This window comes from Anomaloglossus baeobatrachus, chromosome 8 (assembly GCF_048569485.1).
Source record: "Anomaloglossus baeobatrachus isolate aAnoBae1 chromosome 8, aAnoBae1.hap1, whole genome shotgun sequence".
NCBI lineage: Eukaryota > Metazoa > Chordata > Amphibia > Anura > Aromobatidae > Anomaloglossus > Anomaloglossus baeobatrachus.
In genome coordinates this window covers 218,963,422-218,987,775 of record NC_134360.1, presented here as the reverse complement: position 1 = coordinate 218,987,775, position 24,354 = coordinate 218,963,422, and the positions used below count along the sequence as shown (strand labels likewise).

General features: G+C 50.8%; 3 protein-coding genes across 4 annotated transcripts in view; 1 reads left to right on the top strand and 2 right to left on the bottom strand.

The window, feature by feature from the left end:
* Positions 1 to 3,458: 3,458 nt before the first annotated feature.
* LOC142248870 (uricase-like) overlaps positions 3,459 to 24,354 on the bottom strand; it is a 34,605-nt gene continuing 13,709 nt past the window's right edge. The window contains exons 1-8 of one of the 2 annotated variants that reach the window (XM_075320218.1): positions 18,306 to 18,395; positions 13,318 to 13,530; positions 12,987 to 13,103; positions 8,760 to 8,838; positions 8,467 to 8,653; positions 6,749 to 6,872; positions 3,768 to 3,851; positions 3,459 to 3,621 (exon numbers count right to left, since the gene is read on the bottom strand). In XM_075320218.1, the coding sequence (XP_075176333.1) occupies positions 3,547 to 3,621; positions 3,768 to 3,851; positions 6,749 to 6,872; positions 8,467 to 8,653; positions 8,760 to 8,838; positions 12,987 to 13,103; positions 13,318 to 13,530; positions 18,306 to 18,335 (909 nt within the window). In that variant the 5' untranslated portion in view covers positions 18,336 to 18,395 and the 3' untranslated portion in view covers positions 3,459 to 3,546. Of the gene's footprint in view, positions 3,622 to 3,767; positions 3,852 to 6,748; positions 6,873 to 8,466; positions 8,654 to 8,759; positions 8,839 to 12,986; positions 13,104 to 13,317; positions 13,531 to 18,305; positions 18,396 to 24,354 lie in introns of those variants that run through there. The other variant, XM_075320219.1, reaches the window with a different exon arrangement.
* The window catches only part of DNASE2B (deoxyribonuclease 2 beta), a 29,033-nt gene continuing 25,483 nt past the window's right edge, over positions 20,805 to 24,354 (top strand). Inside the window, exon 1 of the mRNA XM_075320216.1 lies at positions 20,805 to 20,961. Coding sequence (XP_075176331.1) covers positions 20,858 to 20,961 — 104 coding nt within the window. The 5' untranslated portion in view covers positions 20,805 to 20,857. The remainder of the gene's footprint in view (positions 20,962 to 24,354) is intronic.
* PPIL1 (peptidylprolyl isomerase like 1) lies at positions 22,504 to 24,331 on the bottom strand. Its single transcript, XM_075320220.1, has one exon. It carries the CDS (start codon positions 24,072 to 24,074, stop codon positions 23,574 to 23,576), a length of 501 nt encoding a protein of 166 aa, XP_075176335.1. The 5' UTR covers positions 24,075 to 24,331; the 3' UTR covers positions 22,504 to 23,573.

The window sequence follows — 24,354 nt, the reverse complement described above, 5'->3', positions numbered from 1 at the left end:
GTATGGAGGTTGCAGTGAGAGGCGTCCTGTGTGCAGACGGTTACCTGCAGTACATGGTATACAGTGTGTCCACCCATATCCTGTCCACCGCCATTAACTTGAGAACGGCAGCAGCTATAGGCATAGAAGTGGTGTCTAGGTATAGTAAAGTGTCCATGCGCTACGCAATGAAACCACCTATAGCGCCACCTGGTGGAAAACAACAGAGTTAGCATTTTTATCTCAATAACAGAACGAGATAGAGAAAAAAAGTGAATTACAAAGTAGTAGGGCATCATCAATTCAATATGAATCGACACCTTGCATACAGAAATGCTATGATTAGAACGTGTAACACTCACAAGGCTGCGGACGTGAAGCGATACCTCACGGAGACCTTCCTACAAGTCAGTGGGTATGGCGGCTGTGTGGAGTGGCCTCCACGCTCACCTGACCTTACCCCATTGGACTTCTTTCTGTGAGGTCACATCAAACATCAGGTGTATGTGACCCCTCCCCCAACATTGCAGGACCTACGACGACATATTACAGATGTTTGTGCAAACGTGTCACCTACCATATTGCACAACGTGCAGCAAGATACATTATGCTGTGCAGAGTCCAGATGTGCATTGCAGCTGACGGGGGCCACTTTGAGCATCAAAGTTAAATGAGCGCCATATGTGTGACCAGCATTCAATGTTTTGGGGGGTCATGGGTTTCCTATCATAGCATTTCTGTATGCAAGGTGTCGATTCGTATTGAATTGATGATGCCCTACAACTTTTTAATTCACTTTTCTCTATCTCGTTCCATTTTCGAGATAAAAATGGTAACTCCGTTGTTTTCCACCAGGTGGCGCTATAGGTGGTTTCATTGCGTAGCGCATGGCTACTTTACTATACCTAGACACCACTTCTATGCCTATAGCTGCCGCCGTTCTCAAGTTAATGGCGGTGGACAGGATATGGGTGGACACACTAAATGCTATATACCCAGACGGACACGTCCGGCTCAGCACCGCAGCCCATTCACCTTATATCATCACCAGTCATTATAGTGACCGATCAGACTCAAACACTCCAGTCATACACAACTACAACTCCCAGCATGCTCAGACCCCGCTGGCTTCTCAGGACATACTGGGGCTTGTAATTTTGCAATAGCTGGAGAGTCTCAGGTTGCAGATTTAATGCCCCATTTACGGCGGCTGGATAGTGAATCATTGCAGGTGCCACCATCAGGGGTAGATCATGCTTGAAATTAATGGACAGTTCCTAACATTTGCTCACCGCACGAATCATGTTCACACAAACCAGATTTACTGCAGAAAATACAGAAGAACCGGCCAGAAAATCTGGTTGGTACCGCTTGTGCTGTCCAAATCTCACTCCCCTCCCCGGCCCTCAGGGGTAGCGCTAATCTGCTCCCGTCAGGGTGTGCACAGCCTGACCGCCTGCGATGACGCTTCATCCCCTGTGATTGGCTGAGATGAGACCTCCACGCAGAAGAAAGGCAAAGACCAAGCAAAGAGGCCACAACATCGCGGGGGTTCACTGGGATTGGCGGATTTAGTGTAGATCAGTGAGTGATCCACAGCAAAATCCACACAATTTGGGTAAAATTTGCACCAACTTCAAGAATATACCGCAGATGTGAGATTCGCCCGGTGTCCGTTCACACGTGGTAGTTTTCTGGTGCTGCGGTCATACGCTGCGGATTATCCACCTACCGGTCAGAATATCGGCAGCTACAGATGTGAGGCCTGCACAGAGCGGAGCGCGCTGGCACCACCGATGATAACCCAAACATATCGCCCTGTGCAACCCAGAGGCTCCAATAATTAAAGGAAAAACAACCGCGGGGCAGGAACGTCTGCACCAGGAGCGTCTGCACCAGGAGCGTCTGCACCAGGAACGTCTGCACCAGGAACGTCTGCACCATGTCTCTGCGTAGAAGAAAGATGGAAATGTAAAATGACATCCAGGGAAATTCCCTTAATCCAGAATATTGGATAATCCTCTATTTCATCCCGGATTACAGGCATCTCGCTGTGTGTAACAGCTCGGGATTGGTAGCTGCATAGATTAGTGATAATCCGGAGAGATAAATATGGAGGAGCGGTCACTACCAATCCGAGTTACTCCAATCCCCCCGATCATACTGGGCTCGCTGACTGTATCCGATATCTGCTGGACAAGAGATGTGAACCCCGGCACTGAGCCCGATTTTCCCATTCAGGAAAGAAATTAGTAGTGGGGGCCACTGCAGATGGAAAAACAGCCATGGTGTTTGGTACTATGATGGGGCACTGTCCTGTAACTGATGGGGCACTATGGCTGGCGCTGTGGTGGGAGAGCAATATGGCTGGCGCTGTGGTGGGAGAGCACTATGGCTGGCGCTGTGGTGGGAGAGCACTATGGCTGGCGCTGTGGTGGGAGAGCACTATGGCTGGCACTGTGGTGGGAGAGCACTATGGCTGGCACTGTGGTGGGAGAGCACTATGGCTGGCACTGGAGGGGGCACTATGGCTGGCGCTGTGGTGGGAGAGCACTATGGCTGGCGCTGTGGTGGGAGAGCACTATGACTGGCGCTGTGGTGGGAGAGCACTATGGCTGGAGCTATGGTGGGAGAGCACTATGGCTGGCACTGTGGTGGGAGAGCACTATGGCTGGCACTGGAGGGGGCACTATGGCTGGCGCTGTGGTGGGAGAGCACTATGGCTGGCGCTGTGGTGGGAGAGCACTATGGCTGGCACTGGAGGGGGCACTATGGCTGGTGCTATGGTGGGAGAGCACTATGGCTGGCGCTGTGGTGAGGGGCACTATGGCTGGCACTGTGGTGGGAGAGCACTATGGCTGGCGCTGTGGTGGGAGAGCACTATGGCTGGCGCTGTGGTGAGGGGCACTATGGCTGGCACTGTGGTGGGAGAGCACTATGGCTGGCGCTGTGGTGGGAGAGCACTATGGCTGGCACTGGAGGGGGCACTATGGCTGGCGCTATGGTGGGAGAGCACTATGGCTGGCGCTGTGGTGAGGGGCACTATGGCTGGCGCTGTGGTGGGAGAGCACTATGACTGGCACTGGAGGGGGCACTATAGCTGTCAATGTGGTGAGGGCACTATAGCTGGCATTACAACACTGGCCCTACCTCTGTTCTGGGGCTCTGTAATGGAGGGCACTATGGCTGGCAGTGGTGGGGGTCACTATAGCTGGAGGCACTCTGGCTGCTCCTATTATAATGGCCCTGTGGCTCGCTCTCATATAGGATCCATTATGACTGTGCTCCTATGGCACTGTTGGTGTTGGGGGCTGTGTGTTTGGCACCATAATGTGGACATTCCCGTCTGACCAGTATTGTAATGGGGCGCTATTCCCAGAGCACACACCTAGCTCAGTGTCACTACCTCCAGATCTGGCAGGATCTCTGCTCCCAGGATCCAGCAGGATCCTTGGACATGGACGCTGCGACTGCTCAGATGACGTGCGGCAGTTTTTATTATTCTAGATCACCACAAATCCAATAATTAAATCCCAGGAAAAGAATTCGTCTGTCGCTTCCAGAAGATCACAACTTGGATAGAGCTTTTCTCCTCACCGTCCCGGTGATGTTTCCATAGGGTTTATCTGAGGGCAGCAGGATCTGTGGAAACATTAGATATTCACTATTATTTGGGTATCATAGATAGTATAACATCAGATTATTCTGCCATCATTCTCTGATAATGACACTGTGTTGTGGTGACACCGCCATTGTATGCAGCAGCAGACGCCACCGCTTCTCTTTACCTCGTCGTTGTTGCTCAGGCCGAACTTGCTCATGTCGATGGTGAAATAATGTTTGTTTGGTAAAGAAACCTCCACTTGTTCAATCTGCAACGAGAAGAAGCCGTTACAGGCGGTGACCGCCGGCGGATGACGCTGCGCCAGACGCACTTTTCTTTCTATTCCGAAGTTTAAGATTTCTCAGTTTTCTGGTAAACTGGAATAAGACCGATGCGAGAACGGTTCCCAAACACCGACACCGGATCACCAAGTCACTAATCACAAGAAGCCGCACCGACTCAGACACCGGATCACCAAGTCACTACTCACGAGAAGCAGGACCGGATGAGAAGCCGCACCATCTCAGACACTGGATCACCAAGTCACTAATCACGAGAAGCAGAACCGGATGAGAAGCCGTACCGACTCAGACACCGGATCACTAAGTCACTATGCATGAGAAGCTGCACCTACTCAGACACTGGATCACCAAGTCACTAATCACAAGAAGCCGCACCGTCTCAGACACCGGATCACCAAGTCACTAATCACAAGAAGCCGTACCGTCTCAGACACCGGATCACCAAGTCACTAATCACGAGAAGCAGGACCGGATGAGAAGCCGGACCGTCTCAGACACCGGATCACCAAGTCACTAATCACAAGAAGCCGCACCAACGCAGACACTGGATCACCAAGTCACTACTCACGAGAAGCCGTACCGATTCAGACACCGGATTACCAAGTCACTACTCACGAGACGAGTAACCCGACGAAAAGCCGCACCAACTCAGACGTGGCATAGGTGGGCCAAAAACCACGGAGAGAGAGTGCAATCGGCCAAAAGTTGTCACCCCCGCCCCACCACACATCCACAACTCTGTGTCCCCCTGTTCAAAACCCCACTCTACCAACCTGCAGACCCCTCTGTCCTCTGCAGAAGAGGAAGGAAACTAGTGGGAAACAGAAAATTTAATCCAAATGAGGAACAGATGAGTCAGTGAAATGAAATTCAATGGTGAGAAATGAGCTGAAGGCCAGTCCCACAGTCACCATCCCGCAGACTCCATCCCTCAGTCACCATCCCGAAATCTCCATCCCGCAGTCACCATCCCATTGTCCCACAATCACTGTCCCTCAGTCAAGGTCCTTCAGTCACCATCCCATCGTTCAGCAGTCACCGTTCAGCTTTCATCATCCCATAATCCCTCAATCACCATCCTTCTTTCTTCCTTAGTCACCTTCCCAAAGTCCCACAGTCACTGTTCTTTTTTTCACCGTCTCATAGTCCCGTAATCACTGTTTTTCTTTCTTCCTTAGTCACCGTCCCTCAGTCACTGTCACACAGTTATCATCCCATAATCCCACAACCACCGCCCTTCTTTCTTCCTAATAGTCCCACAGTCATCGTCCCATAGTCCCGCAATCACCATCCTTCTTTCTTCCTTACCTTCCTTACCTTACCTTACCTTACCTTTCTTCCGTACCTTAGTCGCTGTCCCATAGTACTTCAGTCACCATCCCTCAGTAATCATCCCATAAGTCCGCAATCACCACTCTCCTTTCTTCCTTAGTAACAGTCCACAGTCATTGTCCTATAGTCCCACAATCACCATCCTTCTTTCTTCCTCAGTCACCATCCCTCAGTCACCGTCCCACAGTCCCTCAGCCACCGTCCCACAATCACCATCCTTCTTTCTTCCTCAGTCACCATCCCTCAGTCACCGTCCCATAGTCCCTCAGCCACCGTCCCACAATCACCATCCTTCTTTCTCCTTCAGTCACCGTCCCACAATCACCATCCTTCTTTCTTCCTCAGTCACCATCCCTCAGTCACCGTCCCATAGTCCCTCAGCCACCGTCCCACAATCACCATCCTTCTTTCTTCTTCAGTCACCGTCCCACAATCACCATCCTTCTTTCTTCCTCAGCCACCATCCCTCAGTCACCGTCCCACAGTCCCTCAGCCACCGTCCCACAATCACTATCCTTCTTTCTTCCTCAGTCACCATCCCTCAGTCACCGTCCCATAGTCTCTCAGCCACCGTCCCACAATCACCATCCTTCTTTCTTCTTCAGTCACCGTCCCACAATCACCATCCTACTTTCTTCGTCAGTCACCATCCCTCAGTCACCGTCCCATAGTCTCTCAGCCACCGTCCCACAATCACCATCCTTCTTTCTTCTTCAGTCACCGTCCCACAATCACCATTCTTCTTTCATCCTCAGTCACTATCCCTCAGTCACCGTCCCACAATCACCATCCTTCTTTCTCCTTCAGTCACCGTCCCACAATCACCATCCTTCTTTCTTCCTCAGTCACCATCCCTCAGTCACCGTCCCATAGTCCCTCAGCCACCGTCCCACAATCACCATCCTTCTTTCTTCTTCAGTCACCGTCCCACAATCACCATCCTTCTTTCTTCCTCAGCCACCATCCCTCAGTCACCGTCCCACAGTCCCTCAGCCACCGTCCCACAATCACTATCCTTCTTTCTTCCTCAGTCACCATCCCTCAGTCACCGTCCCATAGTCTCTCAGCCACCGTCCCACAATCACCATCCTTCTTTCTTCTTCAGTCACCGTCCCACAATCACCATCCTACTTTCTTCCTCAGTCACCATCCCTCAGTCACCGTCCCATAGTCTCTCAGCCACCGTCCCACAATCACCATCCTTCTTTCTTCTTCAGTCACCGTCCCACAATCACCATTCTTCTTTCATCCTCAGTCACTATCCCTCAGTCACCGTCCCACAATCACCATCCTTCTTTCTTCTTCAGTCACCATCCTGCAGTCTGATATGGATGGGAAATCCTCGGAGCATCAGCCCCTGAGCATGGAGCCCATACCTGTATACTAGATAATCAGTTGCAAAGATCATTATATAATAGTGAGGCCGTCAGATAAAGCGACTCTGGGGCCGGATGTTCCTGTCGGATCTCACAACATTTCCGATAGCTGCAGCTAAGGAGGCCCCGGCCGCCGCGTGCCCCGCGCTCCGTACCTCAGGGACGCGGCTCAGGCACAGCTTCTGGATGTCGTACAGCGTCTTCTGGACGGAGGGAGAATATTCCCCTTTGTCGTACGGACCAGAAAATGTGTCAAGAACGATTTGTTTCACAGTCCCCCTGGAAAAAAAAACGGAAGCTATAAGTCAGATGATCGATATCCGGTACCGGATTTATATTATTTTTTATATTATCATTTGTCCTCAACAGGGACCCCTACTTTTCCCTTTGTGGCAGCTATCCAAAACTGGCTGCAAAATGAGTTAACTAGGAATCCTTCAGTGAGCTTGATTACAGCCTGTCTTTTTCTGTACATTTTGCACACCAGCCTTAATGAAGGGCATGCGGGAGCAAAATGTGGCACAAGCGTTAGGATGTGCGTGCTGCTTAAAGGGGTTGCACAATTGGATGTTATATAGAATGTCCTTGTGCTGAGATCATCTTATATAACATCCGATTGTGGAAATTATTATTATTCCAAGATCTTTTCATTAAAATTAACTTTGTTGGTAGGAAAACCTCTTTCATTAATTTTGCACAACTTTCTACTGTCGTGAGCCTCCGCCAGAAATGTTCCTCCGGTCGGGCGTGCGTGATTTCCACCACCTTTCCCAGCTCTGCCCTCTGCAGCCGGGACTGGGGTAAAATCACCAACGTTGCGACTTTTTACACAACTTGACGGAACATTTTCAACATTTTCAAGCAGTTCCACAGCCAGAATCGTGGCGAAACCGCCTAAATGACTAGGAGCCGAGGAGTCCCAAACTCCCTTTGGATTAAGCTCACTGAAGGATTGTCACTTAACTCATTCTGCAGCCAGGATCGTGCAGGCCAGATGCTGCAAAACTTTTAATACTGTCCCATTATATGTATCCTATAGCAGAAAGGCTCTAAGGGGAAACGCCGGACCCTCCCTCCACTGGGGGCGCCAATGTGATAGATTAACAGCCATCTTTTCACAAAAGCCGGCGCCGGGCCAGTGTGACCCCAGCGGTATCCCTGTACAATGCCCTGTGGTCAGGGCAGTAGAGCCGGTACTGCTGTTTGGGCCACTTTTTTGCCCAGGCCCCTAACTAGTCTGTAGGTTGCTACCACCAAACCATGACAAGACCAGATCTAATAGGTAATAATGGGCAAATCCAGTGCCCAATACGGTGCGGACAGGTGAAAATGCCCAGGACCCCATCAATTATCCTCCCCATGGGCTCAAGTATATAGTGGAAATGGAGGGACCGCGCAAGGGTCATAATATAATAGTCTGAATGTGCAACACCGGGTGCAAGAGGGAGACTGATGGCGGAATAGGAGTCTGCGGGTCCTGACCATGTGCGGTGTGGACATTTCTGGTGAAGGCTCTGCTGTGGCGTGCCATCGGAGCTGCTCACCACAAACTTTACTGTATTGATGAATGAATGGAGTGGAGGTGTGCACAATTGGACTCCATTAACATGGGAAAAGGCCCCCGTTCTCAGGATTGGTGCAGGTCCCAGTGGTCAGACCCCAGTGATCGGGAAGATATCCTCTATAACACTTAAGAATACTCACTGGGAGTAATATTATTTTTTTGAGGGAAGCGGTGGCCAGCGGCGGCTGCACGGGCTACGGTGTAACACGCCGGCCGTCCACATACGGTATATATAGAGAGTGGGCTCTGGCTTATAACGTGCGGACCCCTCAGTGCTGTGCCAGTCTCACCCGGCACCAGGTCACTTACCAGACGGCTTCAAAGTTAAGACCCTTGTAGGAGCCGTACTTCCATTTGCAGTTGACGATGGTGGAGAAACAGCGGTCTTTCACCTCGGGAAGTGTTGTGTATCGATCCTTAAGAAAACCTTCAAATCCGGACTGAGTCGTCTTCAAGACTCGCAGATCCTTAATTCCAGAGTAAACGACAGGCTGACCTGCGGAGAAGACATGTGTCCCAAAATACCGGTATAAGAAGACGCACCGTCCTCAACACAAACTCAACAACAACCAGACTGGTTTTGCCGGAGTTTCGGCACATACCTCCCCGCTTCTGCTCTACTTCACATAAATGGACGCCCTCGGAGGAATAGATGAATGCATGAACGTGCTCCACTCCGTCCTGCACCGAGGGAAATAGGCACATAGAGAAAGAAATATGTGTGATTTCCTATCCAAGCAGATGAAAAACTTTGTGCTAATTTGTCTTTCTGACAGACTTCCCAAACATGTGCCATCACATCACTTTTACCTCTTGATGTGCCGCCATTCAGGGCCTAATATCAATTTATTTACAACACAGAATCTTATCATGTATATCTGTATACAGAGAGCTCCCCCTAGTGGTGGCTGCAGATGTGGCGCCCTGGACAAGCCAGGACGTCACAGGTACTACAACAACACACCCCACACCCCGGTTAGGCACATCAGTCACACACACAAATCCTTGTTGCCTCCCTCCAGGGGCTGATGTCCACACCAGGTGGGGTGGAGACAGGCGGTTGGCCCCACCCACCGAGGAGTTCACAGTGCTGGAGGCGGGAAAGGAAAGCAGAACAGTTTAAGAGTTGAGGGAAGTGGTAGTGGAGCAGACTGACCATGTCCGGGTACGTGGCCCGGGCACAAACAGCAAGGTTGGCAGACGGTGGTGACAGTCTGCAGGCGAGGCCGATTGACGCACAACCGTAAGGACCGGGGACGGGCGGTGGCCCGCCGGTACCGGACCGGGGAGCGAAGAGAAGCCAGCACCATTCGGCAGGGCCTACGGACCCCGACCAAGCTTGGAGTCGCCTTTAAACCGGTCAAATCCATCAGCGACGGGAACCTCCGGGGTTTCCCAGCAGCAAAGACCCGACTGAAGGCAACCGCTAAACCGTGAAGGGAAATACAGCTACCGCCACAGCTAGAGTTCCCAGGGCCAGAGCCTGCGGGCATAAAGGGGCTCCTCTGGTAAATACACCGCTGGGGAGCGGGTTACCGGTGGGAAGCCATCGGAGCCGACAACACAACACAGGTGCAGGGAGAGACAGTCACCGCCAACCTACCGGGAGTGACCATCGCAGCCGGCTGAGGGACCCGTCCATCCAGCCGATTGTTTTAACAGAGACTCCGTCTACGTCATTGGCTGAGTGAGTACCATCGTGCCGTCTGGCACCGCGCTGCCCCGCGACCCTGCACCTCACCAAACCCCGCCATCCACCTTTCAGTCACCATCATCGGGCCCCGGGACCACCAAATCCCCCTACCCACAGAGGGGAGAGAAAAAACATCTCGGCTGCTCCCTGTCATCGCTCCCGGGATCCCCGTCCAGAGCAGCGGTGGTGTCCAAACCTCACCACAACCGTGGGTGGCGTCACGGACAACATCCCCAAACCAAACCATCCCCTTTTCACTCACGGGCGAGGAGCGCCGCTCGAGTCCCCGGATCCGGCCCACCGCTCAAGCCACCGAGCAGCAGCAGCAGCGCCGGACCCGAGTGTGGTGAGCGCAGCGCCCCGCCGCCCGCGACAACTTGGTGTCACGAACATGATCTTACCGTTCTACCGCCTGGTAGAGGTGCGCCTTGTGTCCTGCCGGAGGTGTCCGGCCGAAAAATTCCAGAATCCGCCATCTTGGGCGCGAAAAGTTCTCCGCTCGAGTGTCTTTCCGAGCAGTGGAGGCGCGAAAGCCGAAGCTCCGCCCCTGAAGAGGAGGTGCCGGAAAGAAACCAAGGGGGGACGGATGGCGTCCGGCCGCATGTGAACCGCGGCTGTGGAAGCAGGGACGCCAGGACTCTGCAAGTATTTGGTTCCTGGAGCACCGCTGCACGAGATGTCCTGTACGTCCGGCACCGCTGAAATCTCATGTGCCCATGCCCGCGGCCAACGCCCCGACCGACCCATTACCCCTGTCACCGGTAGCGGAGCTCGCAGCGTCTGTGAGGGAGGGCCCAGACCTGGGGTCCCCAGGCCTTACCTTTGTCACCGCCCTGCCACCGGCCCCGGCTTCCATCCCGGCCGCACCGCTGACGACGACGGCCCCGGCAGTCCGCCCGGCCGCAACGGAGATTACGACGGCTCCGGCAGTCCGCCCGGCCGCAACGACAGCGAAGTACCCGTCCCGTTAACAAATCTGGGCCCGTTCTTGGACTGGGGTCAAGGGGTGCTGCCCACTTCTTAGGGGCAGCATCAGGGCCAGGTTGTTTGGGTGGGTGACTGAAGGACCCGTTCCGTTGTTATTATTAAAAGTGTTTTATTGTTATTGCAACGGTTGAAGTGATATGCCTCCCGTAAGGGAAGATTTCTGAACATGCTTGTGTATTTTCTTTTTCAGTTGTGAAAATAAAACCAGTGATGGACGGGCAGCCCGCGGACGGTCTGCGTTTAACAAAGGGGGAATGTGGCACACTGGACAAGCCAGGACGTCACAGGTACTACAACAACACACCCCAGTTAGGCACATCAGTCACACACACAAATCCTTGTTGCCTCCCTCCAGAGGCTGATGTCCACACCAGGTGGGGTGGAGCCAGGTGGTTGGCCCCACCCACCGAGGAGTTCACAGTGCTGGAGGCGGGAAAGGAAAGCAGAACAGTTTGAGAGTTGAGGGAAGTGGTAGTGGAGCAGACTGACCATGTCCGGGTACGTGGCCCGGGCACAAAAAGCAAGGTTGGCAGATGGTGGTGACCGTCTGCAGGCGAGGCCGATTGACGCACAACCGTAAGGACCGGGGACGGGCGGTGGCCCGCCGGTACCGGACCGGGGAGCGAAGAGAAGCCAGCACCATTCGGCAGGGCCTACGGACCCCGACCAGGCTTGGAGTCGCCGTTAAACCGGTCAAATCCATCAGCGACGGGAACCTCCGGGGTTTCCCAGCAGCAAAGACCCGACTGAAGGCAACCGCTAAACCGTGAAGGGAAATACAGCTACCGCCACAGCTAGAGTTCCCAGGGCCAGAGCCTGCGGGCATAAAGGGGCTCCTCTGGTAAATACACCGCTGGGGAGCGGGTTACCGGTGGGAAGCCATCGGAGCCGACAACACAACACAGGTGCAGGGAGAGACAGTCACCGCCAACCTACCGGGAGTGACCATCGCAGCCGGCTGAGGGACCCGTCCATCCAGCCGATTGTTTTAACAGAGACTCCGTCTACGTCATTGGCTGAGTGAGTACCATCGTGCCGTCTGGCACCGCGCTGCCCCGCGACCCTGCACCTCACCAAACCCCGCCATCCACCTTTCAGTCACCATCATCGGGCCCCAGGACCACCAAATCCCCCTACCCACAGAGGGGAGAGAAAAAACATCTCGGCTGCTCCCTGTCATCGCTCCCGGGATCCCTGTCCAGAGCAGCGGTGGTGTCCCAACCTCACCACAACCGTGGGTGGCGTCACAGACAACATCCCCAAACCAAACCATTCCCTTTTCACTCATGGACGAGGAGCGCCGCTCGAGTCCCCGGATCCGGCCCACCGCTCGAGCCACCGAGCAGCAGTAGCAGCAGCGCCGGACCCGAGTGTGGTGAGCGCAGCGCCCCGCCGCCCGCGACACAGACAGAACCTTATCATGTATCTCTGTATACAGGGAGCTCCCCCTAGTGGTGGCTGCAGACAGAATGCTATCATGTATCTCTGTATACAGGGAGCTCCCCCTAGTGGTGAGAGCAGACAGAATGCTATCATGTATCTCTGTATACAGGGAGCTCCCCCTAGTGGTGGCTGCAGACAGAATCTTATCATGTATCTCTGTATACAGGGAGCTCCCCCTAGTGGTGGCTGCAGACAGAATCTTATCATGTGTCTCTGTATACAGGGAGCTCCCCCTAGTGGTGGCTTCAGACAGAATCTTATCATGTATCTCTGTATACAGGGAGCTCCCCCTAGTGGTGGCTGCAGACAGAATCTTATCATGTATCTCTGTATACAGGGAGCTCTCCCTAGTGGTGGCTGCAGACAGAATCTTATCTCTGTATACAGGGAACTCCCCCTAGTGACTGCAGACAGAATCGTATGATGTATCTTTGTATACAGGGAGCTCACCCTAATGGTGACTGCAGACAGAATCGTATCATGTATCTCTGTATACAGGGAATTCCCCCTAGTGGTGACTGCAGACAGAATCTTATCATGAATCTCTGCATACAGAGAGCTCCCCCTAGTGGTGGCTGCAGACAGAATCTTATCATGTATCTCTGTATACAGGGAGCTCCCCCTAGTGGTGGCTGCAGACAGAATCTTATCATGTATCTCTGTATAGAGGGAACCCCCCAGTCTTTGATGAAGTATGTACAGTTACCTTTTTAAAGCGTCTCCAGGGGGCTTCTTCGATGTAGGTCTTTGCTCTTGTCACGTGACTGAAGGATGTGAGGAAATGATTACAAATCTCCAGAGAGAATTCCTCAATGGTCTTTATCTGTGCAATAAAATAAGATATAAATTCATGGACACAGAGGACAAGAGAGGAGATAATCCGCCCCTCAAGTGTGACATAAATGTAATTAGATGGGAGCTAAGGGCGAATAATTCCCATGTGGTGGCAGTTATAGGTGCGGAATGTAATGGCTGCCACCAGAGAGCTCTAGCATACGCATTCAATAACAGTAAACACGACTATTACAAATAATTACCCCTTTGATTTTGGCCAGGGCATAGACGGTATTTTTGATGGTATCGGTGGGGATGATGTCGCCGTTGTCCCCTTGTAGGTAATCCTTCTTGGACTGCAGGGTGAGCTCCACCGAGGCCTCGATCTCCTTGATATAATGCCACTTGCCGTCTCTCTTGATTTGGAGAACTTTCACCGCGTTCTTCCCGTAACCCGTCCGGACAAACTCCAAGTCCTGCCGGAAGAATCACATAAAGTTTGGCCTCAGGTGAATCAGGTTGTGGGGGTCTCAGACGGATGGACGGTCGTGGAGGAGGGACCCCTCTGTAAGCACACAATTCTCCACTTTCTCCCTTTTCCTTCGGCATTACTATGGGCAGTCTGGCGGGTTTTATACAGAGGGTGTCGTAATGCGCAGAGACCAGGGGAGTCTGTGTGGGATAACTGCATATGTCGGCGCTATGAGTCCGGCGTTCATGGCCACAGATCATTCTGCTTTTTATTCCCGCCGTTCCCCGGAGTTTCACCAACTTTACTCTTCTCCTCCACCTGATTTCTGAGATCTGGGGATTTATATTTGGTGCGAATGATTATGGTCATTACAAGTGGGTGTGGCTCACTGCTAATTATACAAATGTACCTAAAGACACGCCCACTTGGTAAAGACCATAAAGGATAGCGGTAACTAAAAACTTCCAATATAGAAGGAAAGAAAAGAATGGAAAACTTCCAGTACCGCCTATACAATGATGAGCCTCAGATCTCCCTCCCTGGCCTCCGGGATTCTGGAGAGTAGAGAGGTGACGTCTGGGCCAGCCTGGCCAAGATGTCACCTCTCTGCTCCCCAGAATCCCGGAGTGTCTATCGGCCATATCCTCCTTCTCCTCTCACTTCCTAAAGCTCAATGTGGACAAAACTGAACTCATCTTTCTTCCATCTCACCTAACTCCCCCACCTAATGTACCGTTGTGCTCAAAAATTTACACACCCGTCACATTTTTTGCTTTCTTGGCCTTTTTTCAGGGAATATGAATGAAACACACACTCTTTTTTTTTCCTCTCATTGTTAGTGGTTGGATGAAGCCATTTATTGTCACTTCTGTGTTTTCTCTTTTTAAATCATAATGACAACCAAAAACATCCAAATGACCCTGAGCAAAGGTTCACACACCCTGGTGATTTTGGCCTGATAAAATGCACAGAAGTTGGTACAAATGGGTTGAATGACCAATAAAGGTAACATCCTCACCTGTGACCTTTTTGCTTTTAATCAGTGTGTGCATAAAAGCTGAGTGAGTTTCTGGAATCCAGACAGACTCTTGCATCTTTCATCCAGCCACTGACATTTGGAAAGCAAAAGAATTGTCAACGAATCTACAGGAAAAGATAGTTGAGCTGTATAAAACAGGAAAGGGATACAAAAAGATATCCAAGGAATTGATAATGCCAGTCAGCAGTGTTCAAACTGTGATTAACAAATGGAAAATCAGGGGCTCTGTAAAAACCAAACCACGATTAGGTAGACCAACAAAAATTTGGGCCACAACTGCCAGGAAAATTGTTCAGGATGCAAAGAAAAACCCACAATATACAGGAGTCACTGAAAACTAGTGGTGTGGCTGTTTCAAGAGGCACAATAAGGAAGCACTTGGAAAAAATTATCTGCATGGTCGAGTCGCCAGAAGAAAGCCATTACTGCACAAATGCCGCAAAGTATCTTGCCTACAATATGCCAAACAGCACACAGACAAGCCTCCAAACTTCTGGAACAAGGTAATTTGGAGTGATAAGACCAAAATCAAACTTTTTGGCCACAATCATAAATGCTACATGTGGAGAACAAGGCCTATGATGAAAGGAACACCATTCCTACTGTAAAGCATGGAGGTGGATCATTGATGATGTGGGGATGTGTGAGCTACAAAGACACAGGAAACTTGGTCAAAGTTGACGGAAAGATGAATGCAGCACGTTATCAGCAAATACTGGAGGCAAATTTGCACTCATCAGCCAGGAGGTTGCGCATGGGACGTACTTTGACGTTCCAACATGACAATGATCCAAAACACAAGGCCACGTCAACCTGTTATTGGCTACAGAAGTACAAAGTGAAAGTTCTGGAGTGGCCATCTCAGTCTCCTGACCTTAATATCATTGAGCCACTCTGGGGAGAACACAAGCAAAGCGTAGTTCATGCAAGAAATCCCAGGAATTTACAGGAACTGTAGGTGCCAAGAAGAATGGGTAGCTTTACCATCACACCAAGAAGAATGGGCAGCTTTACCATCTGACCAAGAAGAATGGGCAGCTTTACCAACTGACCAAGAAGAATGTGCAGCTTTACCATCTGAGAAAATAAAGAGCCTCATTCACAACTACCACAAAAGACTTCAAGCTGTCATTGATATTGGAGGGGGCAATGCACGGTATTAAGAACTGGGGGATGAGAACTTTTCATCGGGGTCATTGGGATGTTTTTTGTTGTCATTGTGATTTATAAAGATAAAACACAGTAATTTGACAATAAATGGCTTCACCCAACCACTAACCATGAGTACGAAAAAAGATAGTGTGTTATTCATATTCTCTGAAAAAAGGCCAAGAAAGCAAAAAATCTGCCGGGGTGTGTAAACTTTTGAGCACAACTGTATATATCTATCACAATAAATGACATTACACTCTTGTATCGGATATCGGCTCCCTCGGAGTGACCCTCGACTCTGCCTTGTCCTTCACACCGCACATCTAAGCTCTCACCACTTGCAACTCAAAAATATTTCCAGAGTGCGTCCTTTGCTCAACTCCGAATCTAATAATTTGTTAATGCCTCCCTCATAATCTCCCGCCTTAGCTACTACAACATCTGTCTCTGTGGCCTCCTGCTAACACTCTTACACCTCTTCAGTCCATCCTTAACTCTGCTACTCAACTGATCCACCTTTCTCCTCGATGCCCCTCCACATTTCCCCTCTACAAATCCCTTCATTGGCTCCCATTTCCCCAACGTATCAAGTTCAAGCTACTAACACCGACCTACAAAGCTGTCCATAATCGGTCTCCTCCATATATCTCCAAATTAATCTCCCAATATCTTCCCACACGCAATCTCTGCTCCTCCCAAAACTTCGTCCTCTCCTCCACAACTTATACTTTCTTCACCCAATTGCCTCCAAGATTTCTTCACAGTGCCCCCACATGTCCGATTATCCGCCACATTCAAAACCTTTATACAGAACATAAAAACCCATCTCTTCAGGAAGCTACGGTCTTTAATGGCCTTCCTGCCACCACAGCTACCCCCTCATCACCAGCGGAGCTGCCTCCCTGCCACCACCGGAGCTGCCACCGCATCATCACCACCGGAACTGCCGCCTCGCCACCACCAGAGCTGCCACCACATTATCACCACCGGAACTGCCGCCCCACCACCACGGGAGCTGCCCCCTCATCATCACTTGAACTGCCGCACCGCCACCATCAGAGCTGCCGCATCATCACCACCGGAGCTGCCGCCTTGCCACTACAGCTGCCTTCTCATCATCACCACCGTAACTGCCACCCCGCCACCACCGGAGCTGCCACCTCGCCACCACAGCTGCCCCCTCATCACCACCAGAGCTGTCGCCTCACCATCATGGGAGCTGTTGCGATCCCCCAACCTGCTGTCACCTTCCCATCATCCTATAGACTGTAAGCCCCTAAGGGCTGAGCCCGCTCCCCTGTGTCATTTTTAGTTTGTTCAATCTATATTTTGTATGTAGCCTCTTCTCATGTACAGAACCAGTAATCAATGCTGCTCTAAAAATAAATAATAATAATAATAATAATAATAATAATGCCGCTGCTGCACATCTGAAGAACAAGTGACAGAAATTCAGGGGCAGTGTCTGCGGATCTGACAACCGAGCCCCTCTGTGTGGAGTTCTGAGGGGACACATTGTCAGCACTCTCCATACAGCATCCTGACTCCAGAAAAGCTCGTTCTGGAGATGAGGGAAGATGGAGGTTGTAATCTGTGAGATTTTATTTTTTTTTATAGTTCTTGTATTCAGCGAGATATTAAAATCTTATTTTTCCAAGAAGGTGTACTAATTTATTCTGAGAAGTATATGTAACACAGGAGGGGTGTACTCATTTATTCTGAGCACTGTATATTACGCAGGAGGGGTGTACTCATTTATTCTGAGCAATGTGTATAACGTAGGAGGGGGTGTACTCATTTATTCTGAGCACTGTGTATAACGCAAGAGGGGTGTACTCATTTATTCTGAGCACTGTATATAATGCAGAAGGGGTGCATTCACTTATTCTGAGCACTGTATAGTACACAAGAGGGGTGTACTCATTTATTCTGAGAACTGTATATTACGCAGCAGAGGTGTACTCATTTATTCTCAGCAGTGTATGTAACGCAGGAGAGATGTACTCATTTATTCTGATCACGGTATATAACACAGGAGGGGTGTACTCACTTATCCTGGGCACTGTATATAACGCAGAAGGGGTGCACTCACTTATTCTGAGCACTGTATATTACACAGGAGGGGTGTACTCATTTATTCAGAGTACTTTATGTAACGCAGGAAAGGTGTACTCTTTTATTCTGGGCACGGTATATAACATAGGAGGGGTGTACTCATTTATTCTGAGCACTGTATATAACGCAGAAGGGGTGCACTCACTTATTCTTAGCACTGTACTGTATATTACAAAGGAGGGGTGTACTCATTTATTCACAGTACTTTATGTAACGCCAGAGAGGTGTACTCATTTATTCTGAGCAGTGTATGTAACGCAGGAGGGGTGTACTCATTTATTCTGAGCACTGTATATTACGCAGGAGAGGTGTACTCATTTATTCTGAGCACGGTATATAACACAGGAGGGGTGTACTCATTTATTATGAGCACTGTCTGTATGTTTTCTTTTTTATAGTAACGTGTAACGCACTAGTAATGTGTACAGTATTGCGGTATACACATTTTTCTCTATATGTCAGGTCGGTCGTACCTTGATCGATCCTCCGTCGTTCTGTGCCATCCTTCGATCAGTGCCGGGAGCTGTGAATTACCAGCGGTCTGTGGACGAGTCCGGAGGGGCCGCTCGGGGGCAGCTATTGTACGCGGACTCCGGGCCAATCCGCTTCTGTTTGTTCGGTTGAAGAGTAACCTCCACTGGGGGTCACAAATCTCTCATCGGGGTCAGTTACTTTTTAACTGGACTCTTCTCTCTTCCCACTGACATTTTTTAGCAAAAACAAAACCAAAAAAACAACCCACAAATGTTCTGACACCTCCGCATTGATCACGGAGGCGGCTTCTCAATAACCGGATAAAAGCCTTAATGCCTTTAAACTTTGGCGCAAGAAAGTGGTAGATTGACGAGGACGGAAGATTATGGTATTACCGTGCACCAAAAGATCCGTCCGAGCTCCTTCAGAATGCGCGGTTTTCCTTTTTGCTCTTTTTTTTTTTGTCCCCACCTTCTTTCAAGAGCCATGATTATTTTTCATCATTTTTTGTCTTTTTTTTTAGAATGTTTATTGTGGGTTAAAAGCGCGATTCTCCGGGTCAGCGCCATCACAGCGGTTCCACATGTACACTGTGTGCAGAATTATTAGGCAAATGAGTATTTTGATCACATGATACTTTTTATACATGTTGTCCTACTCCAAGCTGTATAGGCTTGAGAGCCAACTGCCAATTAAGTAAGTTAGGTGATGTGCACCTCTATAATGAGGAGGGGTGCGGTGTAATGACATCAATACCCTATATAAGGTGTGCTTAATTATTAGGCAACTTCCTTTCCTTTGGCAAAATGGGTCAGAAGAGAGATTTGAAAGGCTCTGAAAAGTACAATATTGTGAGATGTCTTGCAGAGGGATGCAGTAGTCTTGAAATTGCCAAACGTTTGAAGTGATCACCGAACAATCAAGCGTTTCATGGCAAATAGCCAACAGGGTCGCAAGAAGCGTGTTTGGCAAAAAAGGTGCAAAATTGCCCATGAATTGAGGAAAATCAAGCGTGAAGCTGCCAAGATGCCATTTGCCACCAGTTTGGCCATATTTCAGAGCTGCAATGTTACTGGAGTATCAAAAAGCACAAGGTGTGCCATACTCAGGGACATGGCCAAGGTAAGGAAGGCTGAAAAACCACCACCTCTGAACAAGAAACATAAGATAAAACGTCAAGACTGGGCCAAGAAATACCTCAAGACTGATTTTTCAAAGGTTTTATGGACTGATGAAATGAGAGTGACTCTTGATGGGCCAGATGGATGGGCCAGAGGCTGGATCAGTAAAGGGCAGAGAGCTCCACTCCGACTCAGACGCCAGCAAGGTGGAGGTGGGCACTGGTATGGGCTGGTATCATCAAAGATGAACTTGTGGGACCTTTTCGGGTTGAGGATGGAGTGAAGCTCAACTCCCAGACCTACTGCCAGTTTCTGGAAGACAACTTCTTCAAGCAGTGGTACAGGAAGAAGTCGGTATCGTTCAAGAAAAACATGATTTTCATGCAAGACAATGCTCCATCACATGCATCCAACTACTCCACAGCGTGGCTGGCCAGTAAAGGTCTAAAAGATGAAAAAATAATGACACTGCCCCCTTATTCACCTGATCTGAACCCCATAGAGAACATGTAATCCCTCATAAAATGTGAGATCTACAGGGAGGGAAAACAGTCCACCTCTTGGAGCAGTGTCTGGAGGCTGTGGTGGCTGCTGCACGCAATGTTGATCGTAAACAGATCAAACAATAACAGAATCTATGGATGGTCGGCTGTTGAGTGTCATCATAAAGAAAGGTGGCTATATTGGTCACTAATTTTTTGGGGTTTTGTTTTTGCATGTGAGAAATGTTTATTTCTAAATTTTGTGCAGTTATATTGGTTTACCTGAAAATAACAAGTGAGATGGGAATATATTTGTTTTTTATTAAGTTGCCTAATAATTCTGCACAGTAATAGTTACCTGCACAAACAGATATCCTCCTAAGATAGCCAAATCTAAAAAAAAAACCTCCAACTGCCAAAAATATTAAGCTTTGATATTTATGAGTATTTTGGGTTGATTGAGAACGCAGTTGTTGATCAATAATAAAAAAAATCCTCTAAAATACAACTTGCCTAATAATTCTGCACACGGTGTACATTATCAGCGCTTTTCAGTGCACTTTTTGGGGAGGTCATTTCTACCTTTTTGATTATTTTTTTCACTTTGTTATATTTTTAATTTGGACTTTTGCAGATGTGAAAATACTAAATGTGTTATTTTTGGATTTGGGAAGGCAGGGTCATTGTCTTGTCCTCTGCAGCAGAGGCTTGGGACCCCCATTGCACTGAGTGTGGGGTCCGCAGCGATCATTTATCATCTATCCTATGACAAGGCAATCTTTGTGTGCCTTCCCCTTTAATAGGTCAGACCCGGGTCGCGCAGTAACCTGACGCTGCTGGAAGATTTCCACTTTCCCGGCTGCTACATGACGATTTCACTTCCTGCTCTGGAGCATAACATGAGGACGCGACTTCTCCTTTGCAGCCATTCTTGCAGCATTCGGGGGGATGATGTGCGGCCGCGGCTTGTTCTCTGCGCTCTGTATGATTGGCGTCTCTCTGGCCACATGCGAGATCGCATGTCGCAATGAAGATGGAGATCCCGTTGACTGGTAGGTGATGAACCCTGATGGATAGGTGCGATCGGAATCACTGAGTGTTATATTCACCTCTCATCAATTATAAGGCTGCGTTCAAACTCTGCATCAGGTTTTCAAAATATTGGCAAAAAACGTTCTGATTGTATCACCATTGCATCAAAAGAACGCGGCTGCGATGTGTGAACGTAGCCTAAAAGCTTTGTGACTAGAAACAGATCATGAGGAGCCGCAGTCCCTTCTTTCTCCGTACAATGGAGGGTCTTGGCGCCACTGCAGCATAGCTTAATGGGGTCTGCTGCTGCCCCTGACAGCTGGGGGGTGCAGGACTGCGCTGTCGAGGAAATAAGCGTGAAGTTGGTGCAGCCCCCTATTCCACAGCCGAGGGAGAAAAAGTGAAGGAGCTGCAGCCCCCTGTACCACAGCCGGGGGAATAACAGTGAAGGTGCTGCAGCCCCCTGTACCACAGCCGGGGGAATAACAGTGAAGGTGCTGCAGCCCCCTGTACCACAGCCGGGGGAATAACAGTGAAGGTGCTGCAGCCCCCTGTACCACAGCCGGGGGCATAACAGTGAAGGCGCTGCTACCCCCTGTACCAAAGCCAGGGGAATAAGAGTGAGGGCGCTGCAGCCCCCTATTCCACAGCCAGGGGAATAAGGTGAGGGCGCTGCAGCCCCCTATTCCACAGTCGGGGGAAGAGTGAAGGCGCTGCAGCCCCCTATTCCACAGCCAGGGGAATAAGAGTGAAGGCGCTGCAGCCCCCTATTCCACAGCCAGGGGAATAAGAGTGAAGGTGCTGCAGCCCCCTATTCCACAGCTGAGGGATATTAGAGGGAAGGTGCTGCAGCCCCCTGTGCCACCATCGGGGTCCTGTCCATTCTCTGTCGGGTCCCATTCCCCCCCCCTTCCGCTTATCAATCCTATACTGTAGTAATCACCCTTCCATTTGCGGAATCCAGCGCTCGGCTGTATAGATCCCAGTAGCACAGTAATGACACCAGTCTTTTAGTGACCAACCTGCCAGCGCCGAGATATCAAGCTTTGTAGCAAATTAGCCCAGAAGTGCATTAGGGGTGTGGAAACACGAGAACATGGACACTCCCCCAATGCACTTCTAGGTTAGTTTGCATGTGGTTTCAATACCTGATTTCTCAGCGCTGGGAGGTCGGGTCACATCATGTTTACTGTACTGGAACCTATGGAGCCGTCCACTAGTGTCAGCAGTGACATCCTCCCGACAGCTCTCTGTATACGGCACCTGGGCACCCGATCGGACCTATACGTGCCAGCAGCCAAGTTATCATGGACCTGGACCCGTCCTTAGTGCGGACAAACACCTGCACATGCTCGATGGCTGCAATATGGCTGCATTGGTGTCTTATTCACCTGAGCTCTTCACCACCAGCCCTCACTCTACTGGATGCAGCCCCCGGCGTCCTGCGGGGGTGGAGGAGGATGGACCCTTAACATTAGGGAACATTCTTAAAGATTTAACTCTCTGGGATTTTTCTATGTAAGCTGCAAAGTAAAATCTGTTTTTTTGTTCAGAATTTAATTAAGAAAAGAACGAAGAAAAAAAAAAAAGTTTAACACAAGGTACAAAATTTATGTAAAAAAAAATAATGATGGGGTCTCTGTACACAGAACAGTCCAGAGGATGATGATGAGGGACTTCATGCACAGAAGAGTCCGGGGAGTGTGTGTGTGTGTGTGTGTGGGGGGGGGGGGGGGGGGATGGAGGGGATGATGACAGGGGTCCGTGCACCCAGAAATGTCCGGGACAGGATGATGATGGGCATCCTTTACACAGAAGAGTCTTGAGGTGGGGGTGGAGAGAGGGGGGATGATGACGGGGGTCCTCGTTCACAGAGGAGTCCGGGGCGGGATGATGACCGGAGTCCTCGCTCACAGAGGAGTCCGGGCCGGGATGATGACCAGGGTCCTCGCTCACAGAAGAGTCTGGGATGGGTGGTCCGCCCATCATCTGGCGGTGGCAAGGAGAATCTTCGCCTTGTCCTGCGGCCGGTCCTGGTTGTCAATTGGCGGAGGATTATCCCAGTGGCCGGTCCTGGCTGTCAGTTGGCGGAGGATTATCCCAGTGGCCGGTCCTGGCTGTCAGTTGGCGGAGGATTATCCCGCGTCCGGTCCTGGCTGTCAGTTGGCGGAGGATTATCCCAGTGGCCGGTCCTGGTTGTCAGTTGACGGAGGATTATCCCAGTGGCTGGTCCTGGCTGTCAGTTGGCGGAGGATTATCCCAGTGGCCGGTCCTGGCTGTCAGTTGACGGAGGATTATCCCAGTGGCCGGTCCTGGCTGTCAGTTGGCGGAGGATTATCCCAGTGGCCGGTCCTGGCTGTCAGTTGGCGGAGGATTATCCCGCGGCCGGTCCTGGCTGTCAGTTGGTGGAGGATCATCCCGCGGCCGGTCCTGGCTGTCAGTTGGCGGAGGATTATCCCGTGGCCGGTGCTGGCTGTCAGTTGGCGGAGGATTATCCCGTGGGCGGTGCTGGCTGTCAGTTGGCGGAGGATTATCCCGCGGCCGGTCCTGGCTGTCAGTTGGTGGAGGATTATCCCGCGGCCGGTCCTGGCTGTCAGTTGGCGGAGGATCATCCCGTGGCCGGTCCTGGCTGTCAGTTGGCGTTGGCCCGGAGGATCTTCACCTCGTCCCGCGGCCGGTCCTGGCTGTCCGTCTCCACCATGCCCAGTCGGTTCAAGGTCCCCAGCCCCTGGCACACTCGCCCGAAGATCGTGTGCTTCCCGTCCAGCCACTGCGCCGGGGCCAAGGTGAGGAAGAACTGGCTGCCATTTGTGTCGGGCCCAGAGTTGGCCATGGCGAGGATCCCGGCCCCGGTGAACTTCAGCTCCGGGTGCAGCTCGTCGGAGAAGTGCTTCCCGTCATAGATGGAGCCGCCGCCACGCCCGGTGCCCGTGGGGTCCCCGCCCTGCACCATGAAGTCCTTGATGATGCGGTGGAACCTGGTGCCGTTGTAGTAGCCGCGGCGGGAGAGCTCGGCGAAGTTCCTGCAGGTCCTCGGGGCGTGCTCCCAGTACAGCTCCACCGTCACCGTGCCCATACTGGTGTCCAGGCTGACGATGGCGGGCCGCCAATTGTCCGGAGGGATCCCCGCCATAGTACACGTGTGACCGGGGCGCCGCGCGATCTCACTTCCGCCTTCCAAGCCTCGTTCTCAGACGCGCTATCTCCGCCTGCAGCGCAGCATTCCGTATAAATAAAGTTGTATTTGAATACTGTGAAACTTCTCCGTGTCCGGAGCTCATAGCAACCAATCAGAACGCTTTTCGCATTCTGGAATCTTGTTTGGCATTATAAAAGCTGGAATCTGATTGATTGGTTGTTGTGGTCAGCGCTGCAGCTTCTTACATCAGATTCTCTGGAAATAAACCAAATCA